This window comes from Aethalodelphis obliquidens, unplaced genomic scaffold (assembly GCF_003676395.1).
Source record: "Aethalodelphis obliquidens isolate GAN/ISIS:26980383/991018 unplaced genomic scaffold, ASM367639v1 scaffold89, whole genome shotgun sequence".
In the NCBI taxonomy this organism is placed as follows: Eukaryota; Metazoa; Chordata; class Mammalia; order Artiodactyla; family Delphinidae; genus Aethalodelphis; species Aethalodelphis obliquidens.
In genome coordinates this window covers 2,235,889-2,260,342 of record NW_020838033.1, presented here as the reverse complement: position 1 = coordinate 2,260,342, position 24,454 = coordinate 2,235,889, and the positions used below count along the sequence as shown (strand labels likewise).

General features: G+C 53.3%; 2 protein-coding genes across 3 annotated transcripts in view; both read right to left on the bottom strand.

The window, feature by feature from the left end:
• HOXB3 (homeobox B3) overlaps positions 1–12,077 on the bottom strand; it is a 26,441-nt gene extending 14,364 nt beyond the window's left edge. Inside the window, exon 1 of one of the 2 annotated variants that reach the window (XM_027094351.1) lies at positions 10,537–12,077. The gene's annotated coding sequence lies outside the window, so the exon portion shown is untranslated. Of the gene's footprint in view, positions 1–893; positions 1,693–10,536 lie in introns of those variants that run through there. The other variant, XM_027094352.1, reaches the window with a different exon arrangement.
• Positions 12,078–12,189: 112 nt separating this feature from the next.
• Positions 12,190–15,601, bottom strand: HOXB4 (homeobox B4). The gene is made up of 2 exons (XM_027094354.1): positions 14,514–15,601; positions 12,190–13,680 (listed from the first exon to the last, which is right to left on the bottom strand). The coding sequence occupies exons 1-2, from the start codon at positions 14,968–14,970 to the stop codon at positions 13,382–13,384; spliced, it is 756 nt and encodes a 251-aa protein (XP_026950155.1). The 5' UTR covers positions 14,971–15,601; the 3' UTR covers positions 12,190–13,381.
• Positions 15,602–24,454: the final 8,853 nt, after the last annotated feature.

Sequence of the window (24,454 nt, the reverse complement as noted above, 5' to 3'; positions counted from 1 at the left end):
GGGAGGAAAGAAAGCACAGGCTGAAGGAGCACTACTCCATGGCGAGGGCACAAGGCGGCAAAGTGTGTCCAGAGCTACCCCTTGCCAGGGTACCAAGACCTGAGAACACCGAGTCCCCCCTCGGGCTCCCTGTGTGCTCACTTGTAAAGCGATGCTGTACCCAACAAACCCCAACCCGAACACAATGTGCACTCACACAATACACAAAACACATCTACGTGTGTGTGCTTTCACACTCTCCTTATACCTCACATTCTGTCCCGGCAAAGGGACAGTTCCCACCATCTCCCCACATCTGGGAAAATAAATCCCAGCGAATCAACCTGGCATTGCCTTCCACTCCAAGGAGAGAGGCTTCTCCCGCCTCTGCTCTCTTTGGTTTTTGGTTTCCAGAGCAGGCAGGGAGTAAACACATCTTCTCTGAAGCCATAAATCACCCCCTCTCCTACCTTCTCAGTTTAACACCCGGCCTCAGCGCAACCCCTTGTAGTTTCAGCTTCAAATAACCCGCGAGGTGCTATTAGGTTCTGGCCATAGGTGGCGACTGGACTGCGGGAGCAGGGCCCAGCCAGCCCCCACCCCAGCAGATACCCCTCACATTTGCTGCACAACCCCAAGCTCCCAACTCCAGCGGAAAACCGTCTGCAGCCTCCAACCGTCTGCAGCCCTTCCTTAGCGAGAGCGCTCCCCAGGCCCTAACCGGGTCCTGTCCACACCCCACATTCCTCCACACCTCCCCGCACCCTCCGCCCGCACCGCCTCTTTAACTCGCCCCCATCTCTGTCTTCCAATGTTGCGATCCTCCTCCTTCCCGACCCGGGGGTGGGGGTTTCAGGCACCCCCCGCTCTCCACCCGGAGCCCGGCCCAGCGCCCGCTCGGCACCGACACCTACCTGTGCGGCTCCGCTAGGGCGCGGGCAGCGGCGGGGGGCCGGCCGGGCCCGGATCCCGGGGCGCCAGCGGGGGCTGGGCGGCCGGCCGCATCTCAGTCCCACCGGCCGGCGCGGGGAGAGGCCCGGAAGCGCGCCCCCAGTCCTCCGCCGCCGCCGCCGCCGCCGCTTTGTTCGGCCCTCGAAGCGGCGCGCGGCCGGCCCGCGTGGGGCTCCGGGAGGCGGACGGGCCCGGCTCGGAGCTGGGTCGCGGTTTCGCTGCGCGAGCGGGCCGAGCGGCCGGGCGGGAGGAGCCGCGTCTGCCGGGGGCACCGCGAGGCGAGGCGCGGGGAGCCGGGGGCGCCATGGCGGAAGGCGGGCGCGCAGCGGCTTTTCAATGTCACCGGCGAAATGGGTTCCATATGTCCGGCTCGGCGGAGGAGGGAGGGGAAGGGAGAGCGTTGTGGGCAGGACGGGACAGGAGGATGGGGGGCGCGATGGAGGGAGCCCAGCGGCGGCCAGGGGGTGATGGGAGGATTGGAGAGGCGAGAAAGGTTTGCGTTTTCCATTTTCCCTGGAGTTGTCTAAAGCTGCTTAGGCTGGTGGGAACTTTCTCTTTTCTTTCCAGAAAGATCGGGGAGGGAGGAGATAAGCGAGGGTAGCATCCGTTTGTTCAGACGGGGGTGGGGGTGGGGTTCAAGAGAGGAGATGCGGATTGGAGGTGAAAGGGAAAGTTCTCAGGCTGCTGGAAGATCAACTTCTTCTCCCTGTCCCCGAAGAGGGAAAGAAGAGACCAAACCCAGAAGCAGCAGAGAGGCCAAGGAAGGATTCCCTGGGTCTGGGTGTGAGAGACCGACACCAACCACCAGCCCACCCACCCAACCCCACCCCACCCCAGGGATTCAGTTTTGGGAGATTCCAACCTTTAAGTTACTGAAGATGGTGGTGGAAGAGGAGTTTGAAGTGCCCAAGACATCTTGGCCATTCCAGACACTTCAGTTCCTGCCCCAGCTGCCTCACACCTGATTTAGCACCCCCAGAGCCTACTCTAGTCCCCTTGTTTCTGGGATGGCCTCGGCTTTGGGCAGCTGCTGGTAAGAAAGCACAGAGTCTGGAGGAACTTCCAGACCCTACAGCCCTCTCCTCAGTCTGTGCCCGCCCGCCCCCCTCCTCCAAGGGGATGGGTCTTTCTCTGCATTTCTGTCTCTATTTGTTTTTCTCTCTTCTCTTTTCCCTTCCCTTCCTTTCCTTTCCCTTTCTCTCTCTCTCTCTGCCTTTTCTAACCTTCTCTGTGGTCTCTGTCCCTTTCTCACAGTCCCTTTGTCTTCTCACACTCTGCTTCTTTGTCTTAAGTGAATTTGAATTGTGCCTTGCTAAGGACTTAGGAGTGTCTCCGGAAGTCACTTCTGGCCTCACTTATTAGGCTGCCCCTCTGGGCAGTGTGGAGCCCTTGGCCTCAGAACCCTGTCCTTTTGGCGAGGGTGGGGAACCCGTCCTTCTGCCGTGGAGACATCTTCTTCTACAAAGAAGGGGGCAAAGTGAGTGGTTTCCTTTCCACCTCCCTTCTCACTTAACTCTGGTTTTGTGAGTGTGTTTGCGTACCCATCCAAGTTGTGGGATGTCTTCTGCCAGGACAGCCTCCCTGCCTCTCTGAGTGGCCTTTGTCTCCATTCTCTCTGTCATCCTTTCCTTGGCCTCTGCCTTGACTTCCCACCTCAGAAAAGGATCCTGCTGCTTGCTCTCTCTCTGGGCCCTCTCTTTTTACTTCAACCTCTCTCTCCTCATCTTTCTATCTAACTCCTGTGCTCATTAAAGCATTAGCAGCCCAGTTTCTTAAAGGCACAGGGATAAACACTATAATTATATACAGAAAGTGGACCCCAGCAGCGTCTGGGGAGAAGACAGAGTCAGCGGCTTTCCTAAAGCCTCTTTCATCAAATACATTCTATCCCATCTCCTGCACAGCAAAAAAGCAAATGGGGTGCGTGTGTGTGCAGAACTGGTAAGAAGCAGGGTGATTCGTAGCTAAATGAACCAAATGCATATATTTTTTAAAAAAACAACAAATTTGCTGATTTGAAGGGTAGGCCTATATGCCTGGATGGAGGGCATCAGGCCTCACACAGGGAAGTTTAGCAAGGGGCCAGCGATTGACTAAAAGATAATGGTGGAGAGGGATGGTTTCTCTGCTTTTGTCTCCTGGGCAGAGTCTGAGTGTGAGTTGGGGAAAGGGAAGAGGAGGGGGTATCCGGAGGGCCAGAAGAGACAAAGACCTGACCGGGCTGAGAGAATGGAGAGGAAAAGCGGGGAGACCAGGCCTCCACGTCACAGGCAGAAGGAGGGGAGACGGAGAAGGGGGAAGGAGTTGGAATCACAGGGGCCGGGGCCTGTGAGATTGGCTCCCAGCTCTCCCCCCTGGCTCCGGCCTGTCCCAAGGAGCACATCCTTCAGCCTTCTCCTGCTATTCCCCATCCTCCAAAACAGGTTGAATTCAGAAGCTACTAACACCCACCATTCCACCCTTCATGTCCCTTTTCCTCTCCGAGGAAGAGTTAATCCTTCCCCCTCTCTCCGGCATTCTAAGACTTTGGCCTACATTCTGGAGCACTGGATTGGGGGTGAACTCACCCTCTCCACATTTACCCCCCTTCACTTTCCAGGTGAGGGAGAAGGAAATCCTTGCTTCCCACACTGAGTGTGTGTGGTATTCTTCAACACCCAAGGATGGGGGGCCTGAAGGGTATGGAGCCCGCTGTCCCTCAGGTCTCTCTGCTGCCTCCTCTGACCCTTCCCACCTGCCCCGTGAGCTCCAGCCCTGTCAAAGCTGCCCCTGAATCCAGACTCTCCCCAGGCCCTTTTAGCGAGGCCAGGTAATGTCCCCACCCATCCCAGCCTAGGGTCTTGGACTTTTCCTTCTCTTTCTCCCTAAACCCTTTTCAACCCAGACTCCCAAATTAGGAGGCCTCACCTACCAGCCACCCTAAAAGCTGCCCATTAACAAGAAGAGGGCTCAGCGCCCACTTGGAGCAGAGCGTGGGAGTGAGCTCCTGGACGCCAGCACTGGGGCCTAAGCCACCACTCCAGGACGCAGCTGATGCCATGAATAATTAACACCTGGGCGCGGCATCACTAATTCTCCTGCTCAAAGGTTTACACTAGCAGGCAGAGTTAAGTATCACAGATAATAGTGGCTATAAAGTCAGTTGGCCAGGCTCCAACCAGGGAAGGAGAAGCTAGCAGCCCCGACTGAACTTGGCAAAGGCTCTGTCCCTCATCCATAACAACTTTGGGGCGCAGCGCATAATATCCCCAAAAGCCGCCTCTGGCTTTGCTCTCTACCAGCAGACCCTTCCCTACTGGGGAGGTACTGAGACCTCCATATGAAATCAGAGGGGAAAGTTACCAGCTCTCCCCCTCCCAATCTGTACCCCATTTGCTCCCTTTTTGGATGGAGGTTTAGTGAGAGGAACACACCCCATGTCCTGAAACACTCTCCAACTTTCTGAGACCACCTGATTCCTGGAACATTTCTTTTCTAGAACAACTTAGAGAACTTCTCCCTCCTTTAGCCCCAGACACATATAGTCCCTCACTGCTGAGGAAACTTTCTTTGTTTCAGGAGGTCGAAGGAAGGCTACCAGGGTGTGAATTCACTTCCTTGTTTTGTTAGACAGGAGGGTGGGAAGCCAGAGTTTTCAGCTTCCCTCCCTGCCCTTCAGCCTCTGCCTCCATTGTCTCCCCCAGTTTGGGTAGCTCCTTCCCCACCCTCAGCTCCCTGTCATATATTCAATACATCAGCCCTACAGGTTAAGCTTTAATACTATAACTGAATCCCTCCAGCCCCCTCCAGTTGCAAAGGATCCACTTGGTCCCCCTCGACTACAAAAATCTTTGCCTTCAACTTCAGTAATTTTTTCCCCTGCCTCCACCTCTCTTGCCCCCAGGTTCCTTCTGCCTTCAGAGTTGGGTTCTTTACCCCCAGCCGGCGTCAGAGCAACCAGACTCCTGGAGGGGAACCGCTGAAAAATGAAGCTCTGTCTGCTGCTGCAGGAATGTTGGCTCTATCAGGCTCACAAACATAATTTTTATATTAGATCGTGGTCTTTGACTGGGTTTATATGCCAATGAGGCATTTCTGGTTTACCAAATTTATACAGATCTCACCTTAACTGATAATCACAGATACTGCAATTTAAGACCTCCAGCTATAGAGCTTTCATATTAACTGCTGATATATTACTGAAAATCGTCTGAAATAACCAACTTATGGGAACAGAGCAGAGAGAGAGGAAGTGCCTCCGAGAGTGACTCTTTCCCGGCCACAGAAATAGCCCAGCTTCCATATCATTTTCTGTGAGAAATGATTTATCGAAGACATGGCCATAAACAACACAACTCACTCACAAACACACGCAGATGCGCGCGCGCACAGGCGCGCGCACGCGCGTGCACACACACACACACACACACACACACAATGGCTGGCATGCCGGCCGAGAAGCTGACACCCATATTGCTATAAATCAAGAAAAAGGTTGGAGGAGAGGGAGAGGGAGAGAGATAGAGAAGAGGAATATTCCTAAAATCTCTATGCAATGCCTCAATGGGTATAAACACACAGAGGACCATGTGAAGAGAAATGGCAGGAAATGAAGATGGCTATTTGTCACATTCTACGACAATAACATTAATAACAAACAATAAATTTACATGGACATATAAGACGCGGTAGGTAGTGAGAAATCCCTTCTACTTACAATACCCCAGCCCGCGGTGTGGCTCCGGCTGCGGGGCTGTTTTATTGCTGCCTCCCTCTCTTTTTCTCTCTCTCCCTCTCTCTCCCCCTCTCTCTTTTTTTTCTCGGGGTACAGGCTTGTTTTTCAAAGGACAGTTGAATTGCACGTCAGAAACAGGGAGACCGAGCCTGCGATTTTCCTGACGAATACATATCTATTCTGCAACCTCGGCATTAATTATTTAATGAATCACGTGACCAGGAGGGGGAAGGGGGTCTTTCGATTTCAGGCTCAAAGGACCACTATGACCTTCCCCTTCAGGAGGAGAAATTTTCCTGCAAAATAGGTTCCCCCCAACCCACAAATGGAATAGTAGCTAGTTCTCTCTCCCACATTCACATCTGTATCTGCTGTATCTGCATTCCCTAACCAGCCCCCCCAGAACACACACTTACCCACAGCCCACCTCTCCTCTCTCCCTTCTCCTCCTGCTCTGCTTAGTTCGTGGAGGTGCAGAAATAGTCTGCAGGGGCTTCTGGGGGGTGGGGTGGGATGGGCGCAGAGTCCTTCTCCAAGCCCCTGCATTTCTCAGCAACCAGTTCCTCTCTCTGCATCCCCCAACTCTATTCTCTCCCTCACTCCTAGGGTATTTTAGTGGGACCCACTCCCCCTCTTCCTTAAATAACCAACAAAATTTCTAAAGAGACCAGCTTCAAAAGAAGCATTTCATAAGTCCAGATTGTATATGTATAAAGAATGGGGCTTCTGGCTTTAATTCTCTTTTTAAAAAGATCTTTTGTGGTACCTTTTGAAAGGGCAGAAAAGGGACAGGGTGAAGAGATGACTCGGGAGCTTCCAGAGTTGAGAGTAACCACAAGGGGGACTTGTTTTCGTTGTGTTGTTACTATTATAGGGAACCAAAGTCTACTGACTGACTGAGAATACGCTCTAGAGACAAAAGACCTGGACTAAGTTTCCTACACAAAAGAAGTGGACACTCAGTCTCTCTGTACCTACGTACACTCAGTCTCTCTGTACCCATCCTGTCTCACCCTTCCCCACCCCCCAACACACCAGTGAAGACAGCTGGAGATTTGAACTGGAGGGGAGGAGAGGGAAAGGGAAGAAAGAGGCTTTGAAGTTGGCCTGACAGCCCTGTCCCCATTTCCCAGGTGTTAGTACCCCTTGCTTCCAAGCAGCAGACAATGGAGACAGATCAATAGGAAAAAGATGGGGGGATTGCATATTAAAGTGTTAAACACTGGTGATGATAGGAGAAATCCAGTCCCTTGGCCTAGAGAGAGAAATGTACGCAGAATTCTTCATCTCAGATATGAACAAAACAAAACAAAACAAAACATGCCCCCAAACCTTCACATACAGCTTGGCGCCAGAAGAAGCAGACCAGTTACGACCAGAATCCCAGAACCGGAATATTTGGCCACGGTGCGGGATGGGGTTGCAAAGGGAAGCAGGGAAGACATTCCTGAAGGAGCCCCTCGCTCACACTCCCAGCCTTATCTTCAGCAGCTCTGGGGCAGCGGCAGCGGCTGGTGGACTGGGAAGAACAGACGTGTTTTGGGGAGGGGGGCATGGGGCCCAGGGGCCGTCAGCGGTTTGTTTGGAGGGGCCTGAACCAAAAGCAACTGGATGGGGAGAAGGTTGAGGACCCAGGTGCCCTGACCACCCCCGAAGAAACCGCCACCCCCGGGTGGCGTCCGGTCCAGCGGGTAGCGTCAGCGCAGCCCCTGCCTCGGGCACTGGGCCGGCCTGGTCACTTCGGAATCCCTCTCCCAGCCCTCGGGTGGGGGCGCCGGCGGGCCTGGGCTCTGTAGGGGGGTGGTCGGCTTTGATTGTGCAGATACAAAACCCAGGCTGGTATTGAATTCAGCCCCGCGCCCGGCTCCCATGAGGGCAACTCCCTGCATGGTCCTGGCCAGAAATCCATTAAAACTGGTCCCCCAAAGAAAAGCAGTCCACTAAAGTCTGAAAGAAAAATACTAGGGTGTGGGGAGTGAGGGGGTGGGGGAGAGAAAAGAGGAGAGAGAATATGCTGGAGCATAGGAAGACAGCAATCTCTGAAACGGAGAAATTATTTTTAAGGACGAGCAAAAGAAAAGCCAGTGACACGAAGGCACGCCGGGCAGGTTCTATTAAAATGCCCACACTCTTCGGATCCTGGGAATGTCCATGTTCAAATAAACAAGCGCCCGGGCGTGAGCAGAGTGCTTTCTTGCTGCCGATAAAGCGAACGTTTATACTGCGAGAAAGGCGAGATTGATTTACGAATCTGAACGTGCCTGTTTTATGGCCGATCACAAATCCGTCAGCGCTCAACTCACGCTGGGAAACTTCCCAACTCCGCTTTCCAACCAGACCCCCCCCTCCCGGGCCGCCGCTTCCCAGGGAGACCCACCACGGGCGCTGGGGCTGCCCCGGCGGCGACAGGCTCTGGCAGGACCCGGCAGCCCTACTCCGCCCAGACCAGTGCAAGTAGGAGCGAGGGTGGTGAGGGCCCAGGAACTGGAGGAGGAGAGGTCCAAAGATTCGGAGGATAGAGGTGGCCGCTAGAATCGTAGAAGGTGAGCCCAAGGGGCTGGGGAGCGTGCCTGTAGCACTCAGCTCTGCAGAGGTTGGGGTCTGGGAGTGAGGGAGAGGGAAGGTCCCTCAGTTCCCCACCTGTGGGGCTGAAACCCTCAAAGGAACCCCAGCCTTCTCTTTCCATTGTTTTCCTCCTCTTTCCCTTTGGTGGACCTCTAATTCTCACATTGCAGAAAGCAGGTTGTAAAGACTCAGGTGACTAGATCTTTATCACCTGAGCCTATAGAGGGCTCACAACTGGTTATCTGCCCTTATGTGTTATGGGTGTACATTGCCCCAAATATTTTCATCCCAGGAGCAGTCCAGCTTGCCTTTCTGCTCGCTCTCTTTTCTTACCAAGGCCTCCAGCTCTTGCATTTATTAAACCTCCCAGGGACAAATGAGAGGATACCAACCAACACCAGTTATTTCTTGCCTGAGACAGTCCCCAAGACATAGGAGACAATTTACAAAACGCAAACCAACACCCCACATACATCCCAGCAAGTTTCTTTCTCTCCTAGTCTTAACTCAAGGGAACACTTCCTTCTTCCCAGCTGGAGTCTGTCTGTCTGTGTGTCTATCTGTCTCTCTCTTTGTCTCTCTCCCCTCCTAAGAGGATGGCTGCTGGTGTAGATTTTTAAGATACAGCAAGTAGAATACAGATTTGAAAAGGCTCTGTGTTCAGAGTTCACTTCTTAGCAAATCCTCCGCACATCTCTCGAAAGTTGCTGGAAACTTTGGTTAACGTGGCACAGCTGTCCCTGGCGATGGTCAGAACAGCCTGCACTGACCCTTGTCCCATCTCTCTTGCTCCTCTGGTGGGGAGGTACTCCGTGGGCTCTGTGAGTAGCTGGGGTGGGATTGGGGAGTGGGGAAGGGGTGAGAGTGATTATAGAAATAGCTTCCTAAACAAAGGGACTTCAGAAAATGGGTTAAGATTTTGTGGATTTGGATGACAGACCTCGAGAGACAGTAACCACAATGGGGGCCCTGTGTCTCCTTAGGACCCAGGGGTTTGTCTCCCTAGCCCTCTGAAGCCCCTGGACCTCTCATATCTGCCTCCCTTTGTCTTTCTTCCCTCAGCTCCCTCCAACAAAACAGGAAAGAAGGAGGGATGAACTGGACATGGATGGCAGGGTGAGTCTGCCTGAGGGAAGGAGCTCTGCACAGAGAGAGACCAGCACCCTACTTCCCTCCCCCACACGAGCTAAAAAATTTTTTTGTTCCTTTTCTCCCCAATGGACAGTAACAGAAAAACAATCCAGCAATTTCAAGATAGCAAAGAAGGGGTTGTGGGGGCTGGTGGGGGGTGGAGAAGATGGGACATACAACAGCCCAAGGACCCCTCCCTGTGGAGGTGTGACTTTCCCTTCTGGGCAGGAGGCAAGAGCCAACACAATGTCCAGTCTCAGAGAGGTCAAGGGGCTTCCGAGGTCATTTTGTGGTTCTAATACTGAGCTAATCGCCTAGAAAACGTGGCCTCTCCATGAACTCTCTCTCCTGCCAGCCTCCTACTTCCAAAGCCTCAGTGAGCCCCAGGGAAAAAAGGCCAGCACATTCTGGTCTGAGGCAGAGCTCACCGGCTCCCTCACCTTCAGAAGCGGGGCCCCAGAGGGGAGAACAGAGCCCCCAGACCAAGAGAGCAAAAGGAAACCAAACTAAACTCTGAGCCTCCAGGAAGAAGGAAGGGAGCCGAGCGGAAGAAGAGGAAGATTCCAGCATCAACGAACCTTGCCTGTGAACAGAACAGTTTCCTGCTCCAGAGAGTTGCAAATATTTGTCTAGAATCCCAACCTAGACACAAAAAGAAAAACTGAAGACATCCACCTATACCCCGCTCTGAGGTTGGGGCATTCCATTTTTCCAGGAGGTGGCAGTGACAACTGCTCACTGGTAAACAGACCTGTAGGACACCAGCCCCCAGTGTAGACAAGCAGAGTCACGGAACCCATGGGCCACATGTGCACCTCACCTCGCTACACACACACACACACACACACACACACACACACACACATGCTGGGGCTCCCAAGGCCCTCCTGCATTTTCTAAAACCAGAAAGCGCTTCTGAGCTGCCTCATAAACAACCTTTTCTGGGGTTTTTCTGGTGCCTAACACCTCAGTCCCAATCAATTCAAACACTCTCCAGGTGTCAGTCCCTGACCCAAGCATCTGTCATCATAAAAGGCATCAAACCTGACCAACCGTCCACCATAAAAACCCCGCAAAGATAGTTGAAAAAGAAAAAGAAGGAGGCGAGAGAGTGTTTCTTCTTTCCCTAGTAAAAAGAGCTCATAAAACGATTAAAAAAAAAAAAAAAAAGCCAGCCCAGGCGGGGGCTTTGTTACCTTTGAGCCTCTCGCCTCCTCTCGCCTGAACTCCGCGGATCCCATTCATGACGAACGGCTTCTTCCAAACTGAGAGAAAAAAGTTTTCAGCTTTATGGTTCCAAATTTTTTCCCCCTTGCAGATCCGGGAGTGGCGGCTAACACTTTTTTCCCCCAACAGCCGGTCTGCGGAGATTTGCTGTTGAATAATAACAAAGGAGAGAGGATACGTATTTAAAGAAGTGATTAATGGTTTTCTGTATAATTCTCACATTTTTCTTAGCTCTTGTCTACACAGAATGGCTGTGAACTTTAAGCTCCATAGAAATCTTTTTTATTCTATTCATACCTTCCTAAGAGCAGCTTTGATTTGGTTCTATAGAGACATGGGGGGGGCATATGCTTTTTAAGAACTATTTTCCCCTCTAGAAGGGAAGGGCCGCCGCACCCCTTGGCAGCTAAACATCACACCGCGATTCCACCGAAAACAAAGCTCGCCACTCTCAACCTCCAGGTCCGGGTGATTTGCTACGAGTCTCCCCGCAGCATTGAAACGAGCGGTTCAAACGCCCCTTCCCGCGCGGTGGACCCCGGTCCAGTCTCTCCCGGGCCCTACACAGCCTCAGACGCCCGGGAGCTGCACACCGGAAGAATGCAAAAGAAATAACAGTAAAACGCGCTGGTGAAATTGGTTATATTTATTTTCTGAAGGGAGATGGGACCGAAAAACGACTTTTAAATGCATCTGCTCTACCGAGCCCTGAGCTTGTGGGAGGCGAGATGGCTGTACCCGGAGCCACCACCGGACCAGAGCCCCGAGGCCGGAGCCCCCAGACCTTAGAACTTCTCTTGGGCTCAGCCCCAAAGCGGCCCAAGCCTGACAGCGCTTCTGAGGGTCACCTGCACCCCTCCCTTCCCCCACTCCATTCTAGGGGTGACTGGGACCTCAGAGACAGAAAGCTATTTGGTCCCCAGTCATACTTTCGATACTTTCTATGAGAAAGAAAATGAAAATTAATACAGGAGCAGGGCTTCACAAAAGAGGCCATTTGTCTTCTTGATTATCTATTTGCTTGTCAGAGTTTGAGCTATGGCACTGGCTAGCTCCTTTGTAATATAAAAATACTCTGAAAACCTGAAAACACCCAGAAACATCTGTGCAAAAAAATTAGACTCATTAAAGCCTTAAACACCTCAGAGAAAAACGATACCTTCTTACGCGGGAGGAAAGAGGCCGGCCGCTCAGAATCCTCTCTCGGAACTTTAATAAGCAAAGAGCCGTCTGTCTAGAAGGAGACAGCTTTAACCGCATTTTATTTGCTTATGACAAATAAATCACTATTTGAAAGCCTTTGTCATACTTAAGCCTCTTGTGTTCTACAATGAAACATTTTCCCCCCATTAGGGATTGGAGTCAGCCCTCCCAGTCCTTTCAATCCATTTTTGGACTAGAGGGGAAAAATTAAAAGCCCCAAACAAAACACACCCACCCCAAAAGGAAAACAAACCAGCCACCACAATTTGGAGTCCTCTGAGATACAAATTCCCATCGGATCCTTTGAAAAAATTCCTCAACCACATAAACGTGCAGTCGAATGTACTGGGGTGCCTACAATATACTCTGGGAGGCATTTATCTGCATCTTTACATCAAGGTTTCAACAAAAACACGCCGTGCTGGTCACAAGAAACCAAACATTTATTTCTATTGTCACTCTGTACAGGACACACATTTTCACGCCAACAAAGGGTTCTAGACTCAGGCAGCCCCAGAACTAAGAAGGGTCCTGGTTTGGAATGTCAGAAAGAGCATAGGAGAGAGGACGCACATGACATAAAATAATTAATAATAATAATAATCAATGCAACAATGATAAACTATGGGAGAGGTCTCTGTCACCTCATCTCCCAGGTGGGAAGGGCATTTTATTTCCTAGTTTCACATTCACTTTCAGTCTAGAACAGGCCTCCACTGTACAACTCCAGATTGGCCAGAGGGTTGTGCCCGGCTCCCAGAACGCAACTGGCCCCTCACCCCTGCAGGCACGGCTTGACCTTCCAGAGGAAGGCCCTCCTGGTCTCTGGGTCCTCTCCTTCTCTTGGACTCAATTTCCCTGCCCTGCTTCTGCGTAGCCGAGGCACGCATCCCCCCGCCCGCCTCCACTTGTCCCCTTCCTGTGGTCCCTACCCCAGCCCCGCAGTGGAAGGGGGTGAGCCGCCAGCGTCCCCGTGAACGGGCACGGAGGGGGAGAGAGGTTGTGTGCGTGTGTTTGTTACCGTGGCCAAAACACTGCGCTATCTGGCAGTCAGAGGATGCTTTCGCTGGGTTTCAGGAATGGGGACAAAGAAAAAATATCCAGACTGTCTTCCAGCAGCGGCAGCAGCAGAGGCGGCGGCGGCGGCGGCCGAGCCGGGCCTCATTTGTTAGCGGGGTGTCGAGGTAATGGTCGCCACCGAGGCCCGTCCTCTCCTCGGCAGAGTAAACAAGACAGATGGGCCTGGGCCTGGCGTGATTAAAGATGAAACGTGGATCCATCTTCACCAAAGCTGAAAATGAGGAGTGCAGCCTCCTCCTATTTCTCTTTCTGTCTTTTTCTTTCTTCCTTCTTTTTTTTAAGGAAGAAAGCAAGAGACTTGAACCTTGCTTCTGGGGGGCCTCGCCTGGCTCCATATTGTCATTTCTATAAATAAAGCTTCCCCTCCCCCCTCCTCTGCATTTATTCGTGTAAATAGACAAAGTGGGGGGAGAGCAGGTAGGCTTTTTCGGACCCAGGCCTCAGGGTCCCCTCCCGCGTCTCCCCCAACCGCCCCCCCCGCACTCGCAACCCACCCCCGCCCCGAGGTTCGCGGCTCCCACGTGGGGGACACTAGAGCGCGGGGGGGCCTCCGTTGGGCCGGCCAGGGGGCCCTCCGGCTGCGCCTGCGGTGCCACCCGAGCGGATCTTGGTGTTGGGCAACTTGTGGTCTTTTTTCCACTTCATTCGCCGGTTCTGGAACCAAATCTTAATCTGGCGTTCAGAGAGGCAGAGAGCGTGGGCGATCTCCACCCTCCGGCGCCGCGTCAGGTAGCGGTTGTAGTGAAATTCTTTCTCCAGCTCCAAGACCTGCTGGCGAGTGTAGGCGGTCCGAGAGCGCTTGGGCTCCCCGCCGGCGTAATTGGGATTTACTGGACACACACAAAGAGAGGGAGAAAGAGAAAGTTTTATTGCCCCGAAAGGGAGGAGGGAGAGCCCTTTCTTCCAGCTAACACAGTATCTCCCTCCCTCCCTCTCCCGCCACCTCTTCTTCCTCCAGAGGGGGTGGGGATGAAAGAGAAAGCGGGACCCCAGGAAGAGAAAGAGACCTCTAAGTTTTGGAGGATTGTGTGGTCACGACGTTGTTGTTTGGGTGTCCGGGGGGAGTGAGGAATCTTCACAAGGTTTTAATCGCTCCTCTCTCCCCGCACGTGGCCTGGGGCCCGGGATGGGAGAATGAGGGGTGAAAGAGGGAGGGGGCTTCATTAAACCTTTCTTCTGTTAGTTCCCACCCTCTGTGCTCAGATTCCAAGCAGTGCCTGCCCCCAGTAAAAACTTTTGCCCACTTCTCAAGCCAAGGAGCCAGACTAGAGGAAAGAAAGGAAAAAAAAAAAAAAATACAGGGAGTTGACTCAACTCTCAGCTTAAATACAGATTACCTCCTCCCCCCTTCTCCTCCCCCCCTTACACCCCTCCCCAATTTCCAATTTCACTGAGACTGCATCTCCCTGGCGAAAAAGTCGCTGGTGAGAATGGCAAAGAGGATGGGGAACCGACTTCAAAGGCGCGGGGCCCACCAGGCCATAAAAATTTATGGGGGATGTAATTATGTGGCTCTGAAAACAGGCGACCGTAAATCTCCGGCAATGGCGAGTTTATAGCGGGGACAATTGGCTTCCCCTAGCTCCCCCCCCCCCAATGCCTCGAGGTCCCTTTGGTGTAAAGCGCCGGGGGTGGGAGGGGGAAGGGGTGCCCACGCACTCACCCGTGCTCACGTGAACTTTGCGCATCCAGGGGTAGACGATGGGCTCTTTGCACGCGGAGTGGGACGGGCTGGGGTGCAGGGGGTTCTGAGCGCAGGGAGGCGGCGGGGGGCTGCTGCTGACCGCCTCGCAGCGCTGGCCGGGCTCCGGGAGGAGGGCCCCAGAGGGCGGCGGAGCGGGAGCCCGAGGGGACAGCCCGGGCGGTGGCGGGGGCGGCGGGGGCGGCGGCGGAGGCGGCGGGGGCCCAGGGTCCCGGCAGGCCGCGTAGCGCTGCACGGTGCACGCGGAGCGCCGCCCGAAGCCCGCCTCCGGCTGGAAGCTGCTCTCTCGCCTCTGGCCGCCGGCGTAGTACCCCGGCGAGTGGTCGCTGGGTAGGTAATCGCTCTGTGAATATTCCTCGCACGGAGGGAACTTGGGGTCGACATAGTTTGAGTTGATCAAAAAAGAACTCATAGCCATTAATTTCTGGGAATTGTCCACAAAATATACTAAAATTTATTCCGACCCCTGACTCGTTTTCCTGTTTCCGAAAGCCCTCCTACTTACTGTCAAGTGAACAAAGTTAGGGGCCCACGTGATCCTCGGAGCCAATGGCCGCCCCGCCTGCGATTCCCGGATAAGGAAATCTGCTCACCCGGACCCTACTCCAGCCAAAGAGGTTTATTTCCCCTTCTTCTCTTCCCCCCCCCCTCCCCACCCAACACCAGGATTTACATAGGGCTCCTGCGGGGCGACCGCCTCCTCGCTTCTCCTCACCCGGATTGGGGAGAGGGAGGGAGGGAGATGGAGAGCGAGTGAGCAGGTTGCCACCCGAGGGCCTGTTGGGGCGCTGGGCGGAGCGCAATCCCTGGATCCCCTCAGAAGCTGGGGCTTCGGGTGTGGCCCCTCCTGTCCTGCCTCACCTCCCCCCAGGCCTTCCTTAGGGCCCCAGCCCCTCCTCACGACGTGGCCAGGGGGAGCCCCTTTACCCGGCGTCTGTGCGGGGGAGTTAAGTGAGGGACGGACTAGGGGCTCCGCCTGAGAGGGGAACCCACACGGGGGAGAGGCACTGAGCGTGGGCCTTTTCTCTGCAGCCGCACGGGGAGGGGTAGGGAGTGAGAGGGGAGGCATCGGAGCAACCAGGCGGGTGCACGGAGGGACTTGTCAGAGATGAATGGAACCGCGGGCGGATCGATAGGAAATTCATGCACTAATTCGGGGAGACCTCGCCTTCCAAATCGCATTTAGCTGCGCTATTAGTTTGGCTGTGTCAGTCAGTCCGTCTGTTTCCCTCTCCTATCCACTCCTCCCCGTACCCCACGCGGCCCAAGCCGGGAGAAACGACTTGGTTTCCCACACTAAACATGAGCACTAGAGTAAAAAACCTCCAACTTTTGAGAGCACGCTGAATAGAAATTTGCTAATTCCAAAAGCACCGGAGCAACGCTAACCGGGCGTCGAGACGTTGTAATTGCCGCTAATGCGGCTGCCCGCGCAGCGAGCAGAAATCTCACATCCTTGTGATGCTGAGGATAGGAGACAGGGGTGATCCCCGCACAATAACACCCCTTGGTAATCGTGTGTTTCCAGGGCATCTTGTTCTGAACCCAAACGGAAAGGCGACCTCTGCATCCGTTTGAAAAGCAAATTTCCTTTGCCTTCGCACACTGAAGACAAGTCATTTTTACCGGATTTTCAGTGAAGCCTCCCTAAGCCCAAAATAGGGAATAGGTGGGCTGGAGGGAGAGGATAAAATAAAAACATCAGCAACAATATTAACCTTTTAAGTGAAGTGAAAAAGGACCAAGGCTCCCAAGGGCAGGCAGGGGGAGATTTCAGGTAGATGATTCCTCCATCTCTAAGCAGTTGAGGGAGAAAAAGAAAGAGAAAGAAGAAGGAAGGAGTCTTCGTGTGGTCAGTCACTGGATGGTCCTCATTTAGGAAAAAAAAATATTTTTTTCTTCAGGAAGAAAAAAATGAGCGGAGTGTTTATGTCAACTACATATTCCCCTAGATACGAATTTGTGACCACAAAATTCCTTACACAAATTCGGATCTACAGGGTATATACAGAAGACAGATAGATCTTCTTGGCCCAGAAATTTTCCAGTTCTCCTACTTTCCACGCATCCTTCTTTTGGGGTGTAGTTTGAGTGCTTCGATTTGATTTCGTTTTGTTCCAAGTTCTGAGGTCTGGGAGCAGGAAAAGTCACTGCGGTTCCATTCCTGGGATTACAAGGTTTTCAACTCTCTTCCTCTTCTATTAGAGAGAAATAGAAGCTGCCGGTCCCGCAAAGGGACGCGAACCTCGGGGCCGCTGCGCAACTCGGCGGCGCATGAATTATGAGATGTAAACATTAGCTAAGCACAAAAGGAGGAAGGGTCATCCTGAGGCTGCGGCGTAGTCAGAATCAGGCCCTTCTGGGTGCCCTCGCGCCCCTCCCCTCCCCCCAGGACTTTTTTTTTTTTAAAAAAGAAACAAAACCCCAATCGGCAACTCCGTGCTCCTTGCAGCCTTTAGTTTTCGATCAAACGAATATCTAGATATTTTCCAAGGCGCCTCTCAGCAAAAGGAAGAGGGAGAGGCGGCTGGGTGTGAAGGGGGGGGGGTCATAAAAGTCCTTTTAGAAAAATTCAATGGTAAAAAGAGAGAGAAACAGCTGTAAAGAAAAATGCTGGGAGACCAAGCAGATGGGGCCCCGGATAGTTAATGATGGGCAATTCCGTTTACAACCTGAGAAAAAGATCAAAGGCGTTTCATTTCCGAATGAAGGGCAATGAGGAACCATAAAACATGCAGCCAGATGATATTCCGGCCCCTCCCAACCTCCCATACCTCCTGGGGCCAGAAAAGGGGGATAATAGGTAAAGTGTGAGGAGGAACCCCATTTCCCCCACCTCCCTAGCTCTGGGCAGGCTCTCTCAGTTTAAACTTGCTCATTCAGCCACCTGCTAGGCTTGCTGGCAGTGGAACCAAAATGGGGATCTGGGAAACCTGGGGGATCTGGAATTTCTGAAGGGACTTCCTGAGGCTGCCAGTAACCACTGAATTTACTAAGCTGGGAGACTGAGGATGGAGCTGAAGGGAACTGCGTCCTAGACTGTGAAAGCTGAGGGCCTTCACAGGGTGAGCAGAAGGGTTCACAGAAGCCTCTTCTGCACCCAGACTCCCCATTCATCTCTCTAGGTCTGAAGAATACTTGCATCCCTAGTGAACAAATCAGAATAATATCAATTTCTTTAACAAGTACATCACAAAACAAAAAGCAACCCTCTAACCACCATGCTCTAAAGGTCTCTGCCCATCCCTAGTCCTGGGACCCTTGCAGGTGGATAGGAGGAGAGTTTCCACCTACCAGCAACTAAGCCCAGAGACCCTCTGATTTTCTATCCCAAATCTAGATTACCAAGGTTGGCTTCTGGGCCCGATTTCTAACTTTCTAACACCAACACTCTCCCAGCCAGGCTGGACTCACCTATATTTGAAAAATCACACACACACACACACACACACACACACACACTAATATTGTAGTTATCTTTGCCAGGAGAGGGTCCAATAAGTAATCTCAGAACCCCATTTAGGCACCCAGGGAGACTGGCACCTGACCCTGGATCCACAGACAAAATGTGTGGATAGGACCCCCAACAGCCCCCCAGCGTCAAGCAGGGGCTTTTCCAAGTCTTGTCAAGGGCCACTTTAGTGAGGGGCTCCACGACCCCTTCCAGCTGGCCAGGCCCCTCCCCCACCCCATACCTCCTGTCCTTCTCAACTCGCCTCCCTGAAACCCGTCCAACTCAAACGCTTTTCGGAATTTGGGGAGGGCCAATGCGCTGGCCACCGGGGCCTCTCTGCTGCTCTACACTTTCTCAAGAGATGCGGTCCAGGTGCCCCAAGCACCCCAAAAGAGAGGGATGGGAAGCAGAGCCCGCGGGGCTGTGTGTGGCTGATTCTGGGGACAGAGCGCTGGGCGCTGAGAGCCGCCACCTGCCCATCCCACCGAGGCGCCGCACCCCCCACCCCAGCCAGTCCCACCGCGATGGGTGGAGGACTCGGTTTATCTGCGACTTCCAAGACGGGGTTCAGAGCAGGAAGCTGCCTCTCCCTCCACCCCCGAAGAGCACTAACAATGATACGCATAATAATAAGAACCAAGGCTCCACCCGCGTTCAGAGCCACCTCTCCGGCGCTCCCGGTGGCTCGCTGGCCCGCCGGCCGCCTTTTCCCTGCAGCTACAGGTTGCTGGAGTGACCTCTCGCTGCTCAGCCCCTCCGCGGTCCCGGGCGTGCCCAGCCCGCGCCGCATCGGCTACTTTTTGTCGGCGGGGAGGGAGGGACTGAGCGAGGGAGAGAGACCCTGAGGCCAGGAGGCCCGCACCACCAGCGGCGCGGAGGAGCGCCAGGCCCGGAGGGGCGCGGGCGGGAGTACTCACCGGGCCGCTCCCCGCGCCCTCCAGGCCGCCAACCCGCCCGCGGGCCCGCGCGGCTCCCGACGAGCTCGCTCTCGTCCACTATTGCGTGTTCGGAAAACCGAACCACGGCGGCGGGCAGAGGAGCTCCGGGCCCCCTTGGCGGCCGGAACAAGACTTTTTTTTTTTTTTTGGTGTGTTTTTGTTTTTGAAGCGCAAGTTTTCGTATTAATCTCATACTTTGGCAGTCTTTGTTAAACAGCTAGGCGCGTCACCAGGCTCTCGAACATTTTAATAATTTTTAGACGCCGTGACCTGCGGTTCACCCCTCTCGGGCCTCCCCCACGAGCAGGCAGTTACTATAATACGCTCGCGCAGTTCGCTCGGTCATATTGAATTTTGCGCAGGTCATTACTTGGGAGAAAAATGACAGAGCAAGGAATTTGATTCAGCTCATCCTCTCCAGCTCTTTTTGCCAGAAACTTCTCTCCCCTTCCCCCCACCCCCACCCCCAAAAAGTCCCATTCGGATAGAACTCAGCCCGGCCCCGCCTCTTCTTTGATATTCCATCATTCCTATATTTTTTGTCAGCTCTCGTTCGGGGGCCAAGAGGGAAAGGGTAGAACTCCGCGGGGGTTCCCTTTGCGGCCTGTGATGGAGGCTGGCACCTGGAGAAGTGGAAATGTGGGGATCTGGGTCCCAGAGAGCAGGCCTCAGCCAGAGCCCCCTTCCCTCCTTCCTCCCCTATAAATGGCTGTACTGACAACGCCTGTATTCCCACCCAACTGCACACTGCATCTGCTTTGTTCTACCCCTCAATGCCAGAGAGACCCCCATTTCTGCCAAAACTTTAGAGGCTCCAGGGCCCCAGGAATGACCCCTCTACCTCCTGGTGCTGAGATTTGGTTCACAGGCCAGCATGTTTGGGGAAGATAGAATTCTGAGAGAAGGGCTGGACTGCACTGGTCAAAGCTGGGGCACTGGCTTTCAGAGGCTTTAGTTGTCCTTTAAAAATCAAACAGTATCCTCCCCGTCTGCATTTTTATTTAAAACTACTTTTCATCTGTACAGTAACTCCTTTGCCTGCCCCCAGCACCACCACAAGGAGGTTGAGGAGGAAATCAGAGAGGTGTTAAAAATACTCAAGAGATTTTCTTTGGTTTGTCCCTCCAGGATCAGAAATAGGTGATGGGCCAGCAACACATTTCCCCCTTTCTCCAGCCTCCAAGGAACCAGCAGATCAGGTGACTCCCCTCCACCCAGTTCAAGTCTAGGGGGAGTGTCTGCAAGGGGGTATCTCCCTAGTGCGGGGAGGCCGGAAGAGAGCATCCCAAGGTACCCAGCTTGGCCTGGGATGGCAGAGGACTCCTCTTTCTCATTCTGAGGCCCCTCCAGCCCAGGACCTTGGGCTGCTCCAGTCTATTCCACAAAACTATCAACTTGCTAACATACTGTCCTGGAATGGAGGGAAAAGAGACTGAGGAGGAACAGAAAGAGATAGATTCTCCAGTTCAGGTTTTGACCTCTACCTCCTCCAGACCCTAGGAATTCCCTATGGCCTGACTCCCCAGAAAAACTTGCCTGAAGGCCAAGCAGAAATGAGGACCCACACCCAATTGGTTTAATTTTTTAAAAATATTGGGGTCAAATTGATTTGAAATTTGACATTAAACTGTGGTCTCTTCTGGCCATATTTCAAAATGCATCTTTATAAAAACTCCCAGGTCCTCTTTTTTTCTGGCGGACAAACACCCAGAGAGTACCTCCTATATTAAATGCTTAGAAGAGAATATGATGACATCTCATAAGGCAACAAACCGTCACGTAAAGACCCCAAATAAGCATATGCCCTGGTGTTATAATTAGTCTCTCTAAGCATTTTACTTATGAGCTAAGCTTAATGCACGGATTCAAGGTTCATTTAAGGTTGCCAGTTAAAAAGATCTCTGTTGAGTCCATCCAGTATTTTTCCTTCTCATTTCCCCTCCCTCCTTGAAATAGGAAGAGAGGGATTCTGGAAGAACATACAAGTGTAGGTTTGGGAGAGAGTGAGAGAATTAACAAGCTAACCTTCTTTCAATATCCAAGTGCTTAAACCCAAGCAATTGGGAAAGAGGGATGGGAGTTTTTAAACTCCGTCCAGTCCTGGCCCATGGATACTGGACTCCAACTGCCTGGACCCTGTCTGGGGGTAATCCCTGAAAAAAACAGGCCTGCCTGGAGGGAGGAGGAGCTGGGGGATCCAGCTGTTTGGCCCCTTTAGGGGAAGCCTAGTGGGGCTGATGTGGGTTGGAGTCAGGTCTTCACCTTGGAAGACGTCTTTGGCCCCACCAAACGTCCTGCAAGGACGTGTGGGTAATTGGATTTTTAAAATGTGTGCGGCTGGGTAGGTTTTAATTAAATTTTATATGGTGACTCAAAGGTTGTCTTTGGGAGAGAAAATTGCGCAGAGGATTGGCCATGCCCAGAGCGCTTTCTTTTGTGCAGCTCCCCACCCCACCAGAGCCAGTCTGGGGAGAAGGGTTTCTTCCTCCCTCAGTTTCTCCTTCCCCAGATCTGCCTCTCCCCTCTCCAGTTCTGCTCCCGCACTCCCCGAGCCCACAAGTCTTCCTTACCTCGAGCATCCCTTGCTCGCTTTCTTCTCTCTTCACACACACACACTGCCTCCTCCCCTCTTTCACCCCGCCCCAGCCGCTAGACGCCGCTGCGGCCGGCTCACGCACGCTGTAAACTTTTGACCCTCCAACTTCGCGACCCCTCGGGCAATAACACTGGCCTCACGGCCCAGGGTCTCATTCTGCTGCGCCGGCTGCAGAAACCCAAACGCAAAACGTCTTCCCTGCCCTTCCTCCCCCGCCCCCACTAAGGGCCTTAGGCCTGGAGAAGAGGAGTCAGTCTTTCGATTGTTCAATAACTCCTCCTCGGGAAAAGATGCTGACTCCACTTCCGGCTTTTTGCACCACTTCCCGTATTTTCACCGTTCTCTCATGTTTAGATGCCTGGAAGAGCTTTTGACGACCCACCCCTCTCGATTCTTGTCCCCCAGAATGGGGCCGCAGTTGCCGTTGACAGGAGTGGGGCCATATGGGAAGCCATAGAATGGGCTGAACTGGAGAAGGGTGTTTCTGGGGTGAAAAGTGGAGAGAGCTTGGAGCAAGTGTTCCTTGGGAGAGGAGGGGGCCATAGGCCCCCAAAAGGCTGGAGAGAGAGCTCAGCGTCCAGGCTTTGCGAGGCCCAGCGGGCCCGGGGCCACCTTGCGCGGCCGCTCGCTGGCGCCTTGGAGGCTCCAGCCTGGCTGTGAACTTGGTCTAAGGCGGACTCTACTGGCAGCTCGGGGACGTTACAGCCTCAGCCTCTGCCTCTCGGCCAACGCAGCGGCCGCGCGGCGACCTGCGCTGTTTCGGTTTCCTTTGCTCCCAAATATCGCTTCCCAAGCCCCCACTTCTCATAGAGAAGGATTTTGTTCCTCCTTTCCTTGGGGCCCTTGGGGGTCGGAAAACAGAAAAGAGAGAGAGAGACACACAGAGAGAAAAAGAGACTGGAACAAGCAGAAGCTCCGATATACAGGGATTATGCTCCATCGTGTCTCCAAGCCCCAAAGAGGAGATGTTCCCACATGCAGGGACTTTCCCCCTTCCGCTCCCCTAAACGCTTCTTTTCAGGCTGAATCCCCTCCTCTCCACCTGGCCCTCCTGGGTCATGTCTTGGCTAGGCAAGCGGTGTTCGGGCGTACCTTTCCTCTCTAGACACATTCGTCCCTACCCCACTGGGCTCCGAGGTCACGGATCGCCGCAGCCAAAGTCAGCCGCCGCGCTCAGAGGCTGCACCGAGGCCGCAGCTCTGGGGGCTCAGCCCGAATCCACTCGGAGAGAAAGACCGGAGCGTGGCTGTGCAGCTAGGGAGGAAAAGCTAGAAGATGCGAAGACGAGATTTAGGGAGAGAAAAGACAGGACAGAGGACGCCTAAATCATAGAGAAAGGAGAAAGAAGGGGGAGAAAAAGGGATTAAAAGTTATAAAGGTGCTGATATTCGGGGTCCGACAGGTCCAGAACTGCCCGAAGTCCAATCCTCTCCAGTCTCCTAAATACCCCACTTCCTCTTGGAGCCCGAAATCTGGGTCTCAATCAATTCGCCAAAAGGAGGGGAAATCGGTCTAAACCTGTGGGCCTGCCCCCAGCCCGGCTGGGAGCGATGGAGGTGGCGGCGGTGCGGCCAGCGGCACGTAATGTATGCGGCAGCGGCTCGGAGCCCCAAGTAGGCCGGCGCTCCGGCCCTGTCTGCTGACCTCTGCGTGATCCCGGACTCTATGAATTATTGATGAGATATGAGCGTTGATTTCCCCTTTCAGGATGCAAACTCCATTATATTGTTAAAATGGCGATTTAATCGTTGAGAATAGCTTTTGGTGTGGGTTTTTTCCCCAAACTCATTTGCGCCTCCTTCCTTTTCATTTAACTCTCTTAATTAAATCCTTTAACAGATTTTAATCACTTTTTGGAGGGAGGGGTAGGAGGAAGGGGAAAGACATCACTACTATCACCAACAAACACTAAAAACAAGCCAGAAAACCATAAAAAGCTTCTACCTTGGGGAAGTTGAAAGGAAGGTGGGGAGGGGGTGTTAGCCCCTCTAGAAAGGTCGTGCTGGGAACAACCACCAGAGGATACATCCATCCGAGTGCTGGGGCAAACTAACTCTGACAAGGAAGTGTTGGGCCTGGGAGGTGTCTAATTCCACCCCGGAGGAGACTTGTGTGTGGAGTCCGACTGTGGAGAGTAAGTCAGGCTTACCCTTCTTGCTGAGAAGTCGAGGGACATGGAGCTTGGGGAAGACACGTGTTTCTTGAGGGGAGCGATTCTCCAATCTGAAACCCGGGGCACGGCTTACCGAGAAATGTCCATCCTCTTTAGGGCCCCCATTTCTCCCCTCCCCCACCCCAAGCAGCTCGGTTTCCAGGCGGTGTCTGGGTTAATTAATATGGATGTGTAACAGCGCTGCAGCAATCGATAAATCCCGCTGTGGGCAGATCCCAGCCTCGAAATCCGATTACTCTGAGAAACTCCAAAAAACGGAAACAGTGACCAGTGGGCTCTCCGCTAAAAGAGGGGAAAGGTTCTTGCTAAGCTCCATTCTCCTTGGTTGGCCGGGTTGGTCCCCAAGCTGGGAAACCCATGCAGGCAAGCGCCTTCTCTGCTCTGTCCCGAAAGGGACTGAGTCTGGGGGACTGTGCTGAACGGTTCACTTCTCCCTTGCTCTGAATCCTTGGCTTCCACCTCAGCATCCAAACCCCAAGGATAAAGGAACCAGCCCAAGAGAGGAGCTTCCACGTGGATCCTGCCCCCATACCCTGCCCCCCCAAACCCCAGAGAATACTTCTCACAGCCAGGGAAGAGTTAAGTGTCCCTGTTGCAGTTACCGAGAGGAAGCCGATGAAATATGGGCGCTTGGAACTCCAGGCCCGGCTGGCTTTCCTGTTTACATTTCTTTATACTTCCTCCTACCCCGAAGCCTCGGAGAAACAAAACAAAAAACCAAACCCAAAAAATAACCAAATA